This window comes from Furipterus horrens, unplaced genomic scaffold (genome assembly GCF_987537825.1).
Source record: "Furipterus horrens unplaced genomic scaffold, mFurHor1.1.pri manual_scaffold_5, whole genome shotgun sequence".
NCBI classification, from domain to species: Eukaryota; Metazoa; Chordata; class Mammalia; order Chiroptera; family Furipteridae; genus Furipterus; species Furipterus horrens.
In genome coordinates, this window is record NW_028327175.1 from 97,445,909 (window position 1) to 97,463,345 (window position 17,437).

Consider the following 17,437-nt stretch of genomic DNA (forward strand, 5'->3'; position numbering starts at 1 on the left):
CTGTATATCTGTCTTTAGGCCTGTACCACACTATTTTGATTACTGTAGTTTCATAGTAAGTTGAAATCTCCAACTTTGTTCTTCTTCAAGATCATTTGGCTATTTGGGGTCCTTTGAGATTCCATACGAATTTTAGGATGGATTTTTCTATTTCTGCAAAAAACATTGTTGATGTTTTAATAGGGAATATACTGAACATAAGATGTTTTTCCATCTATTTATATTTTCTTTAACTTCTTTCAGTAATGTTTTGTAGTTTTCATTGTACAAGTCCTTCATCTAATTCCAAAGTATTTTATTATTCTTTTTTTTTATAATTTATTTGTTTGTTTATTTATTTTTAGAGAGAGGAGAAAGGAGAAAGAGAGGGAGAGAAGCGTCACTGTGTGGTTGCCTCTCACTCGCGCCCCCAACTGGGGACCTGACATACAACCTAGTCATGTGCCCTGAATGGGAATCGAACCAGCGACACTTGGCTCGCAGGCCGACGCTCAATCCACTGAGTCACAGCACCCAGGGCTTATTTTATTATTCTTGATGCTACTGTAAACAGAATTGTTTTTCTTGATTTTCTTTTTTGGATAGTTCACTGTTGGTATATAGAAATAGGTTGAGTTTTGTGTGTTGATTTTGTATCCTGCTTCTTTGCAGAATGCTGTTCATTTTTATGGTTGTACAATATTTTACTGTAGAGTACACCTCACTTTATTCATTTTTTTTGCTAGATATTTGGATAGTTTACAGCTTTTTATTAGAGAGCAATCAGTATTTCTATGATCATCAGTATGTCTCCTTACACATTTGTTCAAGAGTTCTAGGAGCCCTAGTGAAGATTCTGTGAGTGGAAGTGCTGGGTTATGGGTATGCATCTGTATTCCAGTGGTTGTTTTCCCAAATAGTTGTAACAAGTAACCTCCACAACAGCAGAGTGTTGTTCCACAGCCTGGGCAAAGTTTGGTATTGTCCACCTAAAAGTTTTTACTTATTTGGTGGATGTGAAATAGCATCTCACTGAGGTTCGAATTTGCATTTTCCTAATTACTACGGAGAGTGAGGATCTTTTCATGTGTTCATTGACCAGTTTTGCTTTATTTTCCTCTCTTAGACGTATGTGGTGTTCTTACCCATTTTTGTTGACTAGTGTGTCTTTTTCTTACTGATTTTTACGAATTTGCAATATATTCTCTATCTGTGGTCTTTATCAGTTATGGTGTTGTACACATTTTCTCCTAGATTGTGGTTTGTCTTTTTTGTCCATCCATCTGAGTTTTTAATTTTAACTGTATATTTATTATTTCTAGTTGTTTCCTTTCCAAATTTACCTGGCCATTTTCTGTCGTCTCTTATTCCTGCTTTTATTTCTTTGAACATTGCACACCGAGTTTTTTTTATTTCCTGTATCATAATTCCATTGTCTGAAGTCTTCAGGGTATAAACTGATTATCGTTGGTTCCGTTGATTCTTACTCATAGTGGCGTCTTTCCTGATGAGTTTAGTAGTTTTTATTGTGATCTTGTATGTTATTGAGTTTAATTTATGGAAACTCTAAGGGCCTAAGTTGGAGATGCTTTCCTCCAGAGAGGAGTGGGGTTTGCTTTGGCCTGTTGCCAGCCTGACTGCTCTGAGACCCTGTGAGGATGCCCTTGGAAGCCAGCGTCAGTGGCCTGGTTAGTGCTGTACCTCAGTCTGCTGCCCAGGGCTCCCCTCCATCAGTGCTGATATAGGCCTTTGAGTAAGACCTGTCCTCTCCTGTTTACTATTTACTTTTTTGCAGGGGTGCGGTTTGGGTGGGATGGGCTCAGAGATTTCCTTTACTTCCCAGCAAGCTCAACAGTACATTAGAGACTGCTTATTGTAGTATATGCAATGGCTCATATAGGTTCATTATATAGTAGGATTTCATCTTGAGAAATTTTCTAGCTTGTATTAGACCTAGGAAATTCCAAGGGTTTTAACATGGTCCAATTACAAGTATGTCTTTTTCTTCCTTTGAGAGAACAGGGAGAGGGAAGGTGCATAGCATGCAGAGGAGCATATAAGGATTTTTAATATTTGTAAAGTGCTTAAAAGGTGTTTGGCATATAGTAAGTCTGTGTAAGTGTTAAGAGAATCAGTAATGAAAAGTAATTATTTTCCATTATGTTAGGTCTGGGTCATTACAATATCACCAGTGTGCCCACCAAGCTGGGTGGAGACCTCGCCAGCGTGAACATTGTCCAGATTGCCACCTATGGTGACTGTTGCCTGGCTGTGTCAGCTGATGGACACCTCTTTGGCTGGGGCAACTCTGAGTACCTGCAGCTGGCCTCTGTCACGGACTCCACACAGGTATGAGGTCACAGGTATGAGAGCATGGTGCTGGGAGACTTGGAGATAGGACATGTTAAGGACATTTATTAGAGGTTCTTCACCAAAGTGTGATGTATAAAGTGCTAGAATGTTCAAATCTAACCTTTGTAAGAGTGCCTCTTTAAGGTTCCAAGTTCTTGACAGTCTTATTGGAGCTGGAAGGAAAGCTTGGGTTCAAAGCCATTCTTACCAATACTTTGATGAGATAGTCCTGGTTTAGAGCAGTATTTTACATATGCCTGGGTACCCTGTCTTGTTCTGTAGGGATACGAGGCTTTTTACCTAAGTGCTTGTGGTGTTAGTGTGTTTTTTGTTATAGTGTAACATATATGCCTCCAAAGCACACAGATCATGAGCATGCGGCTCACTGTGCGACCCCACCCAGACCGAGCAGTAGAATGCCAGCAGTCCTTCAAACGCCCTGCCTGGGCCTGGCCTTCTCGTTGAAGCATGCCACCATTTATACCATGGCAATAGAACTTTAAACATTTCATTAAGAAAATATAAACAAAAAGTAGCCCTCATTGTGTAATTAATCTCTATATACCCATCACCCATGTTCAACAATTACCAACTAATGGCCTATTAAAAAAGAAATAAGAGATATAATTCACAATTTTTAAGTATATAATTTAGTGGTTTTTAGTAGTCACTATCACCACTATCTAATTCCAGACATTTTCATTAACCTCCCCCAACCCAAAATGCCCGTACTCCCTAATGGCCAGTTTTGTTGCATATATAATTTATCTACTTCTCTGTCCTGGATTATTTTGAAGCAAATCCTAGATATCATATTTCTTCTATAGAAGTTTCAGTATGTATCTCTAAAAGATAAGGACTAGTTAAAAAACCATACTAATGGGCTGTCCAAAGTTTGTTTAGTAGTGCTTAGTTGTCTTTAACTTCATTCAAAACAATTGTTAGATTGTATTAGGACAGCTGTCATATCAGCTTGCATTTAAAAAGAACTTACCAAGCCATTTTAGTATTGAAGATAGAAGAAGATATGCAACATTTTCAGCATGTTATGCTTTATTATTTTAAGAAAGGTAAAACGCAACTGAAGCAAAGATTTATGCAGTGTATGGAGGAGGTGCTCTGACTGATCGAATGTGTCAAAAGTAGTATGTGAAGTTTCTTGGTACTATTGACATTTTGGCCAAATAATTCTTTTCTGTGGGGCTGTTTTATGCATTGGAAGATGTTTAGCAGCACCCCTGGTCTCTGCCCACTAGAAGCCAATAGTAGGAGATAGTCAACATACTCACACTATCCAAATCAATAAAGTTATTGGTGAAAATGAAAAAAGTGTGTCTTGTCTTTTATGGAAAAAACTAATCGGACTTTTTGGCCAACCTAGTACATTCATTCCTTAATATCATCAAACTTCTGACAAATGCAGAAGGGGTTTTAAATACATATTAATGATAAAGAAACTGGCACAGAGGGAAACTAAAGATCAGTTAATAAGATGAAAAACTGCATTCTCTGTGGTCTGGCACAGTGGCTAGAAGTGGTTGCGGATTTGGCTCTGAGCTTCCTAGTAGCCAAAGCAAAGAAGAAAACATGGTCATTTAAATATTTCATTGATTTTTGTAAGATAAACAGCAAATAAAGTGTTGAGGAGAAGTACTGTTCTTCCTAATGCCAAGGCCTGAGGAAACGTCTCCTGTGCCCTTCCTGTGGAGGATGGGTCCAGTGTCATGTCATGTTATATATTGCTGCATAACAAATGACCCCTAAACTTGGTGGCTTAGAACAATAACATTTTTTAAAAGATTTTATTTATTTATTTTTTGAGAGAGGGGAAGGGAGGGAGAAAGAGAGGAAGAGAAACATTGATATGGTAGAGAAACATCCATCAGTTGTTTCTCGTATGTGCCTGACTGGCAACCGAACCTGCAACCAGCGACCCTTTGCTTTGCTGTATGATGTTCAACCAACTGAGCCACACCGGTCAGGACAAAACAGCAACATTTTTTATCCCCCTATTTCTCTGGGTCAGGAATCTTGGGGTGGCTTAGCTGGGTCTTTTGGCTCTGAGGGTCTGTCTCCAAGGCCACAGTCATCTCCAGGTTCAGCGGGGGAAGGCTGCTTGCAGGAGCACACGGTGGTGATTGGCAGGATGCAGGTCCTTGTGGACTGGTGCACTGGGGCCCCAGTTCCTTGCTGGCAGTTGCCAGCTAATAGTTGTTGGCCAAGCCCTTCCATGGTTCCCTGCCAGGTAGGCTTCTCCACATGGTAGCTCACAGCATGGCATCTGGCTTTATCAGAGTGAGCGAATGAGAGGGGAGAGAGAGTGCCAGTGAGACAGAAACCTGCGTTCTATCATTTCATCTTGGCCCTGACTTTCCCTCACTTGCTGGTATTCTGCTCATCATGAGCAAGTCACTTGGGTTCAGCCCCCACGTAGGGCGGGGTTACACACGGGTGTGAATAGGAGGGGCTGAGGATTATAGGGGGTCATCTTAGAAGAAGCCCATCGCAGCCATGAGTCTGTCCTGTGGCCTCAGCCTGTCCCTGACAACAGTGTGTGCTTCCAATGGCTCTTGCCTGGAGTAGTTCTCAGTACTTGCCGCAGGCCTGAGGCCAGAGCACAGCGAGGTAAAGCAGCTCTGGGAGCCGAGCAGCAGAGGCCGGGCCCAGGCCTGACAGCCCTTCTCTGTGCAGGCACGCGTCTTCTGGATTGGTAACCCCCTTTATTCCTTCCCAGTCAGTTTAGGGACTGTTATCTTTCAGCTGTCTCCATTTGAAAGTGGATCTGTGAAGATTCATGGCTGTCACTGAAGCACTTAAACTCTCTTTTTCAAAGTTATTCCTCAGTAGAAGTGCCAAGACCAAATCCTGCTGGAAAGCTAAGTTGGCCACGTTTCACTCTCCAAACCCCTGACCCTCCCATCTCTCACTCTCAGCAGATCTCGCCTCCTGTTTGATAGAGAAAACAGATGTTATCCGATGAGAATGCTCTCAGTTCCCTACTGTGACTCCTCTCCACTTATCTGGACCCACTCCTTTTTCTAGCAGTAGAGGAGGTGTGTCTCTTCCTGTGGGTCCCATCTTCTTCCACCTTCTCAGAAGCCATACTCCCATGACTTCAGTCTGTCCTCTACTGGTTCCTCCATCAGCCTGTACCTGACTCCTGAGTCTTCCCACTTAAAGAGCCCTGCGTGGACTCCTCCATCTCCTTCCATTCTCTCCACCCCTTTACTTCACCTCCTGCTTCCCTTCTAGGACAGGCTTCTCAGGAGCTGCATTTACTATGTTTGCTCATCTCCCACTCATTTTTCAGTCCATTCCACTTAGTTTCTATCCTTATTAGTTTGCTGGGTAGCACTCGATAGGGTTATCAGTGATGTCCATGTTGCTAAAAATAACAGTAAAAAATTTGGAGAACATTTTTCACTCTTCATCTTTCTTGACGTCTCAGCAGCATTTGACATCTTTGTGAAAACCATTCTTGCTTTGCCCCTCTGACTATACTCATCTAGTGCTCTCTTGTGTTTCTTGTTGTTCCTTCTTGGTTTCATTTACTGGGTCTCCTCTTGTGCCAGGCCTTTAACTGTTGAGGATCCTCCTGGCGTGGACTTTGCTCTTCCTTTCTTCGTATGCCCTCTTTAGAAGATCTTATGCATACCCATGGCTGCAGTTACCATCTATACGCTAATGATTCTCCAGCTGACAGATCAGCATTCTAGACGTCACTAAGTAGTACCTAACATTTCCAACTTGGCTGTCTCTAGGCACTGCGAGTTCAGTTCGTCCAAAAGTGAACTCATGCTCATCCCCACGCTCTGATCCTTCATTGTTACCCACGTCCATCATGTTCCCCTCTAGAAATTTCACAGCATCCTGCATGATCTGGCCATCCTCTCCCCATCAGTGTCTTGCACTATATTCCCCCTTATCCCTTTGCTTTAGCCACCCTGACATGGTTTTTTATTACTGGTTGATTGATTGATTGATTGAGAGAGGGAAGGGAGAGAGAAGGAGAGGGAGAGAAACATCGATGTATGAGAGAAACATTGATTGGTTGCCTCTTGCACGCCTGAACTGGGGACCTGGCCCTCAATTCCTGACCAGGAATTGAACCAGTGACCTTTTGGTTTGCAGGACGGTGCCCAGCCCGCTGAGCCACACCAGCCAGGGCCACTCTCACCTTGTTTAACTTCCCTGAATGTGCCATGCTCGCTTCATTCGCTTTGCACATCCCATTTCCTCTACTTGGCATATCCTGCTCTTCTCCCCTTGCCTAGTTCCTTGTACTCATCCTTCAGGTTGCAGGAGGAGATGAAGCCTTCCGCACTTGCTCTTTCCCCCAAACTAGATCTGTCTCCTTCACATTCATTCTCAGAGACCCTGTACTTTCCTTGCTTGTGTTCAGCACAAGTTTTATGTTAATTTGGGCTGTCATGTACCTCCTCCACTAGACTAAGAGAGGAACCAGGTCTCTTGCTCCCCCCACCCATATTCCCAACACCCAGTCCGATGGCTAGCATATGTTCAGTGTTTGGCAAGTATTTGTGGTGTGAATGGATGAGCTGGGGCTTACCTGCTCTGTCCACAAGACCAAATAATATCCGAGGTCTCGCTGGCTTGTCTTTCTAACAGTGTGGCTCCTTCCTTTGATTCAGGTGAATGTTCCCCGGTGCTTGCCCTTCTCAGGAGTGGGCAAGGTGAAGCAGGCTGCATGTGGTGGGACGGGCTGTGCTGTGCTAAATGGTGAGACCCTCTTGCAGACACACTGGGCAGCTCTGGGTGGGTTGGATAGGGAAGGGTTGGTGTCCAGTGGTCTTAGGCAGCAGACCTCAGCCTGAGGAAGGGAATTGGCTGGGGGAAGATCTAGCTACAGTGAGTTCAGCTAGTAGAGGGCGAGGTGACGTTCTTGACAGAAAGATTACACCCGTGATTTATACGTAGACAGCACAGAGTTTAGCGATTCTGCAGCAGACCTCTGAAATGGAGAATGAGTCCATGGGCTAGAGCCTGCAGCTCTGCCTTCTCCCGGGAGACTGTGCCGAGAAACAACAGGCAGAGGACAAGGGTCTTAGGGTTTAGACACTGAGAGCCATGCCTCTGGGATTAAACATCTGGTACCACTGATGAGTATTAAACTTTTTATAAGCAAAAAATCATCTCTGAGAGTTTTCGGAATTTGGCCAAAAGTTGTTTAGTACTTGACTTAGCCTTCTGATCAGTGTGAAACAGAGCTGTTACAAAAAACTGTCCTTCAAAGGCTCTCCTGTGTTCATATGGGGTTTTGGGGTGATTTATGGATTTGTCCTGTCCAGGTTACCCTTAAGATGTGGGAAATTTGTATTCTGAGATTGGCGAGCTGGCCAGACATGCTCCACAAGCAAGAATTTGAAAGAGGAGAAAAGAAACATTATTTTAAATATCTGTCAGTTTGTTCTTTCCAAGCACGGAGAAAAAAAATACATGTGGATATAGTGTATCTTGGTGGTGCAGTTTGAGTTTCTAGTGAGCAAGGGCTGCGCTTGGTTTGACTTACTGACCGTTGTTTTTCCTGTAATGTAGGAGAAGGACATGTTTTTGTCTGGGGCTATGGAATTCTTGGGAAAGGACCAAACCTAGTGGAAACTGCTCTTCCAGAAATGATTCCACCCACTCTCTTTGGCTTGACGGAGTTCAACCCAGAAGTCCAGGTTTCCCGCATTCGATGTGGACTCAGCCATTTTGCTGCCCTTACCAGTAAGTGACCGAGCCTGAGGCCCAGAGGCTGGGTTCAGCCCAAGCTGTGGCAGCTCTCAGTTTCCGTCCAGTTAGTGGAGCGCTGCCCTTGTGTGGATAATTAAAGAGAGAGGCTAATCCAGAAGTTGCTTGGCTTGAGGTTGTATAATATGTGTCTTCTTTTTACATCCTGGAGTTTTGTTTTGGTTCATTTGGTTTGCGGTGAGGCTAATGTGAAAGTGAATTTTCTCGAGACGATACCAGTTGGTGGTAGGAGAGGGGACCCTTGGGTATGCTGGGGTGCTGGGGGAAACCAGCAGAGGTTTGGCAAATCCACAGTGGGTAATTAGGAAATAAATGTGTAGGGCTTAATCCCATTGCCTGGCCAAGCCCAAACCCTGATCTGACCCAGGAACGTGGGATGGCAAGGGGCAGACTTGTAAGACCATCCTGTGGTTTTGTGGAAATAAATCTGCCCGATTTCTCCAAAGTGCCGGGGGAGAGAATGATCAAAGGGAGGCTGAAATGGAGCTTTTCTCAAAGCTTTGCCAAATCACACAGCAATAACATATCCAGTTACCTGCAGATCTCTCAAATGTGTGCTTTTCTTGATTACATCTCCTGTTCCACTGCGGTGACTGTTGGTTCCATTTGTGCCTCTGTAGTTGACTTGAATCGTCAGACTGTAATAATTTTATTTCATTTCATTTCATTTTGTGATTCTCAAGCAAATTCACTATTGCCTCTCAATTAAAAAATCTTCTCGTTTCATGGTAAGTAAGTGTTTCCTTCTAAGCATTTGGGCGGGGATAGTCGGCTCGGGTCATCGTGGTTTGTGTTTCCCGGCCTTGTGCTGGCGTGCGGGCTGCTCCAGGTGACCACCGCACAGTGCTGTCCAGCTTCCAGACTCTGGGCCTCAAAACACACAGGCTGTCGTGTGGACTATTGTGCTGGTGTGTGGGAGTCTTGCTTGACCAAGTGCATTAAGTACCACTGGCAGCAGTGCTGACGGCGGGGGGTCCCTCACCACCACCCAGGCAGAGTCAGCCCCTTCCACTGGCAGGTGAGCTGAGCTCACCTGAGTTCTTCAAAGCTACTTCGACTTAGTAAATAAGAGTCATTGTGGACTAACTCTGGAGGTGTCAGTAATCTATTTTCCAGACTATTCTAAGGCTTTAACTATGTGCCAGGTCACATACCTGCAAATCCATCCATATGAGGTCTTCCATTAGAGTAGACTGTTTTCTGTTTACCGTCACGCTGTGTGGCCATTTTGGGTCACGCTGAAATGAGACCCCTACATAGCAGTGATTTTCAACCGGTGCGTCACAAGAATTTTTAAAACATACCGTACCTGACTATTTAGTCAGGGGCACTGACCTCTTTCTCCTTAGATTGTCAAAGAGACGGCAGCAGCCAACACAACCACAGGCCTCTGGTGTGAATGCCCTGTCTTGAACCATAAATATATAGATCACATAACTGAGTTGCATCTTATTGGTCGCATTGCATAATAAGGTTGTGTCTGATTGGTTAATTCTTGGTGCCAGAAATCCTTATATATAAGTACAGGCACCTGATATTTTAAAAAGTCACTTTGGAGCAAAAATGGTAGTTAATTACTACTACTTGTTTTTTATTTTTTTGTAAATTAATCAAAATTTTATACCTATTTTTTTTGTCAGATTGGCAAAAATATATTTTTTGGTGTGGCACAAAATTTTAGTGATTAGTTTATGTGCGCCATGAGATGGAAATGTTGAAAATCACTGCCGCATAGCTTTCCCTGAAGATGCAGCAGCCACCCTCGGAGAGCCAGGCACGTCCCTCAGGAGAGGCAGCATCCGAGCTTGGGTCTCTCCTGGCTGTGTGCCCAGCATTTGCATATGGCCAGCTGGGAGCTGGAGTTGGTTAGTTTACCCTGAAGTCTGCAAACATTTTGGGGGCTAGACTGAATCGTTCTGTAAAACATACAATCTGAGGGCAGAGGACCAGGGTGATGGTCAGACCGGAGGGACTCTGACAACTTGTGACAGAACGATTCCTTATTTAATCAGCCCAGATTATTTTAGTCCTGGCTTTTCCATGTCTTTCCTACTTCTGCTTGCCAGATGTGGGTGGCTAAAGGGGCCTCTGCTCCCAGGAGAGCCCAAAGCTGATGCAGCTGGAGGAGGGAACTGAAGGCTGGGTGGTGGGAGGCTGCCTGCCAGTCTGGGGCCCTGCCTGGAGGTGGCACCCCAGATCCTGGCCTCCATGCCTTCTCCTGGGCTGTCCTCTGTGGCACCCTCACTGTCCTTTTCCTTCTCGGCACCGCTTACAGTTTGTAAGCCCGTGTATGTTGGTTTGATCATTTGTTTATTTCTGGCTGTTCAACTAGTCCCATGAGGACAGGAACCGTACATGTTTTAGTCACACAGAGGTCCCAATCACCATGTGTCACTTGACTGAACACGCCTGAGATATGGAAGCCCAGACAAAGTATGACAGTCATCCTGCTTTGACAATGCTCAGAGTCCAGGACTTGTAGAGGGCAGGGTTTCTTCGGACATAGCTGTGGGCGAGGGGCACGCGCGTCAGGTGCGAGTAGAGTGGGCTGTGGGCGGGCGCCGCCTTGGCCCGCCGCTCCACACGCAGCTCATCTCCCATGTGATGCACAGCGTCAGTCTGGGCTTGGGCATGTTTTTGGTATGGGGGGCAGTCTTCTCTTCCCTTCAAGAAAGCAGTACTCTCCAGCTGAAACTGTTTATCCTGGGCTCTGTTTGTCCCAGGTTCTGGAAAGCCTGTTCTCATGACCCTTCCTCTTCTTGGAAACTTGCCCTTGGTCTAGTCCCAACCAAGCCACCGTTTTTCTTTCTTTGCAGACAAAGGAGAGCTGTTTGTATGGGGTAAGAACATTCGAGGGTGCCTGGGAATCGGCCGCCTAGAAGACCAGTATTTTCCATGGAGGGTAAGACTGGACTGGGCGGATTTGAGGGCAGGTCCACAAGGCAGATTCACCTGATGTGGCAGCAGTGTCCTGTGTGCAGCTGGGCCAGTACTGGGTCCCTGGGGTTGCCCCCGCTTCTGGGTACTGGCTGCCCTCCTCCTCCTGCTGTGTGGTGTCAGGTGAGGCCGCTCAGGTGAGGAGCCAGAGCATGCGCCCAGTACCAGCTTCTCCGGCTGCAGGCTCACTGCCGTTCTCTCCTTCCTGGGGCCTGCAGATGAGTGGTGGGAGGGAATGAGTGACCCGGGTGGGGTTCCTGTCCCCTGGTGTCCTGGAAGCAGCCTCACTGGAGGCTGCCCTTGGGGGCGTGGAGCAGGGAAGCAGAAGCAGCCTTAGAGAGGACGGGCTGCAGGCTGGGTGCTGCGGGGCGCCGGATGCTCTGACAGGGAGAGGTCTGAGATGAGGAACTTGGCATGCCAGGAGCTGTTTGCTGGGGCTGTGCAGAGGAATGTTTACAGTGAATTTAAAAGAAAGCAGGATGTTTAATATTTAGAATGCCTTACCACAGCCACCAAAGTGAAAGAACAAAGATTTTTCTTAGGGGGAGGATGCAATTAGACAAAAAGACTCATTTCAAAATTAAAGGGGAACTTCTTTAATTGTAGTTTATCTTAGTGTTGTTTACTAAGTTTTTTAAGTTCTAAAAAATAGCTGTTTATTTTTTGAACATAGAATGTATGTCCTTGCCTCAAAGTGTATTATGAAAAGTAAGCTCCGTGTCCTGTCCCGGAGGCACCAGCAGTACTGGGGTCCGATGTTCTCTGTGCACGGAGTGTGTGCGTGCGTGTGCGTGTGCGTACGCCTCAGTATTTTTAAAGGTTTGATTTTGAAATTGTGTAAAGTATCCTTTAAAAAGTATGTAAAAATGCAAAATATATGTGTAATTTAAATAAGGATTTGTCTGCCCCAAACCCACTCACTGCAGGATGTGTTGAGGCTCTTTGGTCTCTTAGGGGCTTGTTTCCCCGGGCTCTTCCCTGAGCTGCTGGCTCTCCTGGGTCCTGTGGACTTGGCAGGGCCTGACTCCTTTATAAACACAGTAGGTGCATTTCCTAAGAGAACAGGTCAAAATGGAGACTTTAACCTTGTCAGGAAAGAATGGTTGTGCACCGGAGTTGTTCCCAAGCTGGCTGGTGCGCGCGCTCGTGCCCAGGGAATAGCAGGACGTGTGGGGAAGGGAGAGTGGTGGGCAGTGATGGCGCCGCAGGTGGTGAGAACGTCGATGCTGTGAACTGAGGCATCCTGCTCGTTTTCTTCGTAGTCCCTTACTCCTCTCCTGGACCCCAGCAACGAGGCCTGTCCAGGGGATGCTGAGGAAACTGTAAAGCAGCTGGGTTCTGGGCGAATGGCCACTATGACTAGGGGCTCCCCACCCACCTTCACTTCCTCCCAATGAGAGTCGAGATGTAAGGACAGCATGAGATGAGACTGGAATCTGACAGCGTTTTCCTGTGGAAATGGCCGGGCCGCTTTTGGGCCCTGTTGTGAAGCTGGATGTGGCGGGCTGCCGGGGCTGACCCCTCTCATTCAGACCAGACCCCCTTCACCAACTCGTACCCAGCAAACCCCCCTCTGGGAACATTGTTCTCTGCATCTGTGCTTCAGGGAAGGGATCCTCGGCTGCTTTCTGCCAAACTGCGGTGCTCCCTCCTGTAGGGTTGCTGAGCCCTAGCTGTTTGTGGAGCTGCTTTGTTCCCTTGTGACGTCTTGATTGGGGTTGGGGGGTGGGTGAAGGAGAGGGCTTGAGGGGAGGGTGCTGAGATCCTGCAGCCTGGCATTTGCACTCTGCAAGCTCCACGATGCCAGGCTGAGGCTCTGGGGCAACGTGGCGGCGGGAGCCAGGCCTTGGGCTGGAGTCCTTAAAGATTCGATTAGCCTGTTGTTGGGCAGCAGGACCTTGCTCCTGTCTGTTCTGTTGTACTCACTTGAAAAAAATCACAGGAGATTTTTAATCTTAAAAAAACTATATTTTGTTACTCATCTTCAGTGGGGGCTGTGTTGCATCATTTTAAAAGTATTTCAAGAAAGAAAAAGAAAAGAGTAAAGGCTTATTTGTAGCTCCTACAATGGTACTCATTATTCTGGAACTCACAGGACCTGGGCTTTTCTCTCAGTCTGGAGGCCCAGGTAGTGAAGTCTGAGCCACCTGATTTAAACCATTCCTTCCAGAAGCTTCCCAGGATATTTTCCTGCTGCACATGGTACTCAGCCCAAAGGTTCAGTGACTGCTTCACAGTCACACATCTCGTAAGCAGAGCCACGGCGGGGACTGGAGCTGCTCACCTCCTCACCAGAGTCCCCACCCCTTGGATGGGCCTGAGCTGGGCATTCAGGGTCCCCAGCGGAAGAGAGAAGGACGTGTAGAGGTGGGGACACGGCGCAGGTGTCATCTGCTCTCCACAGGACCCTCTGACCTAAGCGGCAGCGCTGCAGGCGTGGGAACAGGCTGCCGGGGCAAGTTCTTGAGTGGCCTTTCCCCTTCAGCCCTGGGACCAGCTCTGGCTCTGCAGACAAAGAGCGCAGCCCGCTGAGGGGCGGCCGACTGTCAGTGTGCTGGGTGCTTTGTCTACGTTCCTGTATCCTCAGAACAGCGCGGGGTGCTTGGGCTCTTCCCCCACAGTGCGCACCTGTGGACACTGACTTGAGGAGTCAGAGGGGCTGGCCCATCTCCTGGGCGCTCTGGGTGGGGCTGTGATGTGAATTTGGGACCCTCACCATGAGCCCCTCTGGTCAGGTTTGGAGCACAAGCTGGGAAACCCTCTGACTTCCAGGCCTCTTTCTTATACACCCGGTAGCCACAGGCCTCGGAGGCTCAAACGGTAGGGGGAGAGGTGCGCTGTGGGAGTTGGTGTTCTGTTTGCTCGGCGCCAGGAAGAAAATTTCAGATCCAGTCAAGTCAGGGGGGCTGCCGGTTGGCTGGGCCGATCACAGCCCCAGGTCGAGCTCCTTCTCACCCTTCCTCTGCCTGTCACCCCGTGGGCCTTGTTTTAGGAACATATGATTGTGGAGAGAGAGGTTTCTCAACTGTGGTTGCTCAGGCTTTTAAGTCACTCAGACTAACAGTGCCTTCGGTTTTTAGAACGGTTTCCCTTTGCGATAATGTTGAGTGTAAATGGGTTTAGCATAGAAACTCCTTTTAACCTTGATGAGGACAAAAATAAAACATGGCCGAGGGCCTTCTTCTGGACTCAGTTCAGAGACTGTGAATGCCTGCTCCACAGGGGAGCCTCCCGCCATCCCCCGGAGAGGGAGGGCCTCAGAGGCTAGGCCCACCGCCTGCCCGCCTCAGCCAAGGCCACTGTCCTGGTGGGTAAACCAAGGCCAGTGGTTTACTCTGCTTTGGGCGCTAATGGCCAGAGCACTTGGGGAACAAGGACTTAGGTGCCTACGTGCAGCAGCGGGGCTGCAGATGAGCGTGGGAGGGCGCATTCCCTGGCAGTGGTCACTGAGGTGTGCTCTGATGGCCTGGGGAGGTTGCTAAGAGCTCACCTGGGCCCAGTGACCACAGAGGCAGCATATTTTCCTCTGCTTCCCTGGCTTTGTGATAGACTGGGGCACTACTTCTTGTTTGTTCAGTGACTTCTCTAATAGGTTTTACTAAAGACGTTTGTTTATGGAGGGAGGGGTGGGAAGCACAACTTGGTTACTAGTGCCCATTTGTGTGTGGCCTGGAGTCCTTAATGGACTTGCCCCCCCAGCCAGAGGCGCCAAGCTCCAGGGTCTGTGCTGCTGCCTCGGGGCTTTGAGGCCAGGCCATCTGGATTAGGCTTTTCCCCTCCTGAGCTCAGTAAACTCCGCAGGCTGTTATGGAGACCCATTCCAGCTGTCATCTGCTCCGCTGAGCTCTGCTACAGGGGCAGGATGGCAGGATGGCAGGATTTGGACCTGGTTGGAATAGCAGCATCGTGTCCTGGCTGAGGTCTGCAGAGTAAGTGGTACAGGTGCACTGTCTTAAAATTTGCACCCAAGAAAACAGCCTGCGTGGCATTTGGTCTCTTTGCATCACGATCCTCTGGGAGGACAACAAGAAACCAGTTAAAAGTAGTTTCCATATCAGAGGGAAGGTGGGGAATGAGGCTGATGATGATGGGGCCGGGGATGTGGGTAGTAAAAGGTATTTAATGCCTTTTTATTCTTTTTCATTGAATGTTATTTTATCTTAATAGGCATGTGAATGTATTACCTCTTCAAAATAACAATAATAATAATTAATAAGAGCAAGAAAAGTGCCCCTTTTCCGGAGAGCTGGCGTGGGCACACCCATTTCCAAGGCCAGGCTGTAGAATCATGAGGCTTGTTAAAGGCAGGCAGGCTGGGCCTCCGTGTCCCATGAGACTGCCTGCTGCTGTTCCCCGGAGAGCCGGGACTTCTTATGATGCAGCGCTGTCCTCGAGACAGGCAGTGTCGGCAGGACTGCTAGCCAGGCCTTTGGCACCTTCTGAGACACAGTCACTGTCCCTCCCTGAGGGCACACGTGACTTGCGTGCCTGTGTCTGGAGCTGGAGCTGGTGGGAAAAGCGGGTAAACACAGTGGGCCAGGGGGGCCTCGTTCCCAAAGTGGACCCTGGAAGGGTTTCTCAAGCTGTTCTCGTGGGCCATGGTGGTGGCCACTAGGGAAGGTCACTGACCCCTCGGAAAGGTCACCTGGATTGAGAACGGTGTTGCACTCTGGTGGGGTCACGCTCAGAGGGGACTGGCCCCTGGGGTGTGTTCTCAGGCTTCATGCTTGTGCCAGAGAACCCTCCTACGGGGTGGGCATGAGTGGCGCCACCTGCTGTCGGCTGGGTGGGGATGCGGGGTGGCCCTTCCCATGGGGATTGCATTGACTTGTCCCAGCAGACCTGCTGGGTAGGTTGTAAGTATCCCCATTTCCAGGGGAGGGAGCCAAGGCAGAGCCAGGATCAGGCCGAGGTGGGGCCACCTCCAGGCCTGTTTGCCTCCCAGCTGGCCGTTTCCCCTCATGGTGTGCTGGGTCTTGTTTTTCAGGTGACCATGCCTGGGGAGCCGGTGGATGTGGCGTGCGGTGTGGATCACATGGTGACTCTGGCTAAGTCATTCATCTGAACTTCCTTCCTGGCCCGCTCGAGCCTGACCCTGGCCTCAGGACCACTTGGATTGCTTAGCAGAGGCAGCCAGCAGGGTTCTGGTGGAGCTCAGTGGGTCAGAGCCCTTCATGAAGTGTGACACTTTCTCCTAAAGCCCTTGAGAAGGACACACTGGGAGTCCTGGCCGTGGTCCCTGCTCAAGGGGAGGGCTGCTGAACTGACACATAATGGCTGCCTCTATCAGGCTGACCTCCAGGAGGACGAGTCCCAGGGCTGTGTGGCCCCAGCAGGGTGAGGGTAATCAGAATGTCTTGGCTCTTTTCTGGGAACACAGAATGGCTTTTGGTGTCACTTCTGGCCCAAGAAACTGGTCTTAGGAAATCTTCGCTCCTGTGGCATGCCATTTTGTTTGATCTTAAAAGGAGGCCTGGCAGAATGCAGTGCCCGGGAGGGCTGCTGCGGCCCCGTGCACCACAGCAGAGCTCCCGGTGGTGTTTGGGCAGGCTGTGCCGGGGCCCTGGGGCGAGCCCCCGCCTGACTGGGGGTGCCGGGCTGGCTTCGGCCTGGGGTTGTCACTCAGGTGCTCCCTTCCACCCAGCCATTTCCGGTCAGCTGCCCACAGCCAGCTGGGCCATGTGCCAAAATCCCTGCCTTGGATTGGGGTTCTCCCCGAAATCCCCGTGGGCGCCAGCTGGGTACCACAGGGGCTCACGGCTGTCACCGACCTTGTAACCGTTCTCACTTCCTGGCTCGAAAGAGCGGAGAAGCCCCTGCAGGAAGAAGATCGAGGCCAGATTCTTGGGGGCTGGGGGCTCTGCACACATCCCGCAGAAGCTTGGCTGGAGTGTCAGCCTTGGAGAGGGAGGGTTCAGAAACTGTGACAGACGTTTGAGTTAGTAATGTAACTTGTATGCTTTCAAAAAGTATTTTAAAAACCTTTCTGGGGAATAAAGTTTATTTTTTGCCTTTCTATTTTTAAGAACTGTAGAGGTCTTTTTATTTTACCTGATCATTTATAGAGATTAGCTTTCAAAACAAGGCTTTTGATAAAGAGGCTACTAGAAGCCAGTGAAAAATACGGTAAAAGACAGTCCTACTTGAAAACTATTTTCTGAACAGTCTACTCCCACACACAGTTCAGCTGGAAGAAGATAATGAAGTACAAAAATAGCTGGTAATCACGTCACAAACTGGGGTCTCACCACCTGCCTGCATTCCCTCCTTTTGCTCAGCACACTTACTGTGTGCCCCTTATGTGCCAGGGACTGGGCCACGTAGACACAAAACTTCTGTAAGCAGGTCTCATTCAATTTACATTTTAGGGGGCCAAGTGTACAAGACACAAGCAAAGTGCAAAGTGTGTTATATG

The 17,437-nt window shown here is 48.2% G+C and overlaps 1 protein-coding gene across 1 annotated transcript in view; it reads left to right on the top strand.

The window, feature by feature from the left end:
* RCC1L (RCC1 like) overlaps positions 1–17,040 on the top strand; it is a 42,588-nt gene extending 25,548 nt beyond the window's left edge. The window contains exons 7-11 of the mRNA XM_090276903.1: positions 2,147–2,328; positions 6,984–7,071; positions 7,888–8,061; positions 10,902–10,987; positions 16,010–17,040. Of these exons, the coding sequence (XP_090133029.1) occupies positions 2,147–2,328; positions 6,984–7,071; positions 7,888–8,061; positions 10,902–10,987; positions 16,010–16,087 (608 nt within the window). The 3' untranslated portion in view covers positions 16,088–17,040. The remainder of the gene's footprint in view (positions 1–2,146; positions 2,329–6,983; positions 7,072–7,887; positions 8,062–10,901; positions 10,988–16,009) is intronic.
* The last annotated feature ends 397 nt before the right edge of the window (positions 17,041–17,437 follow it).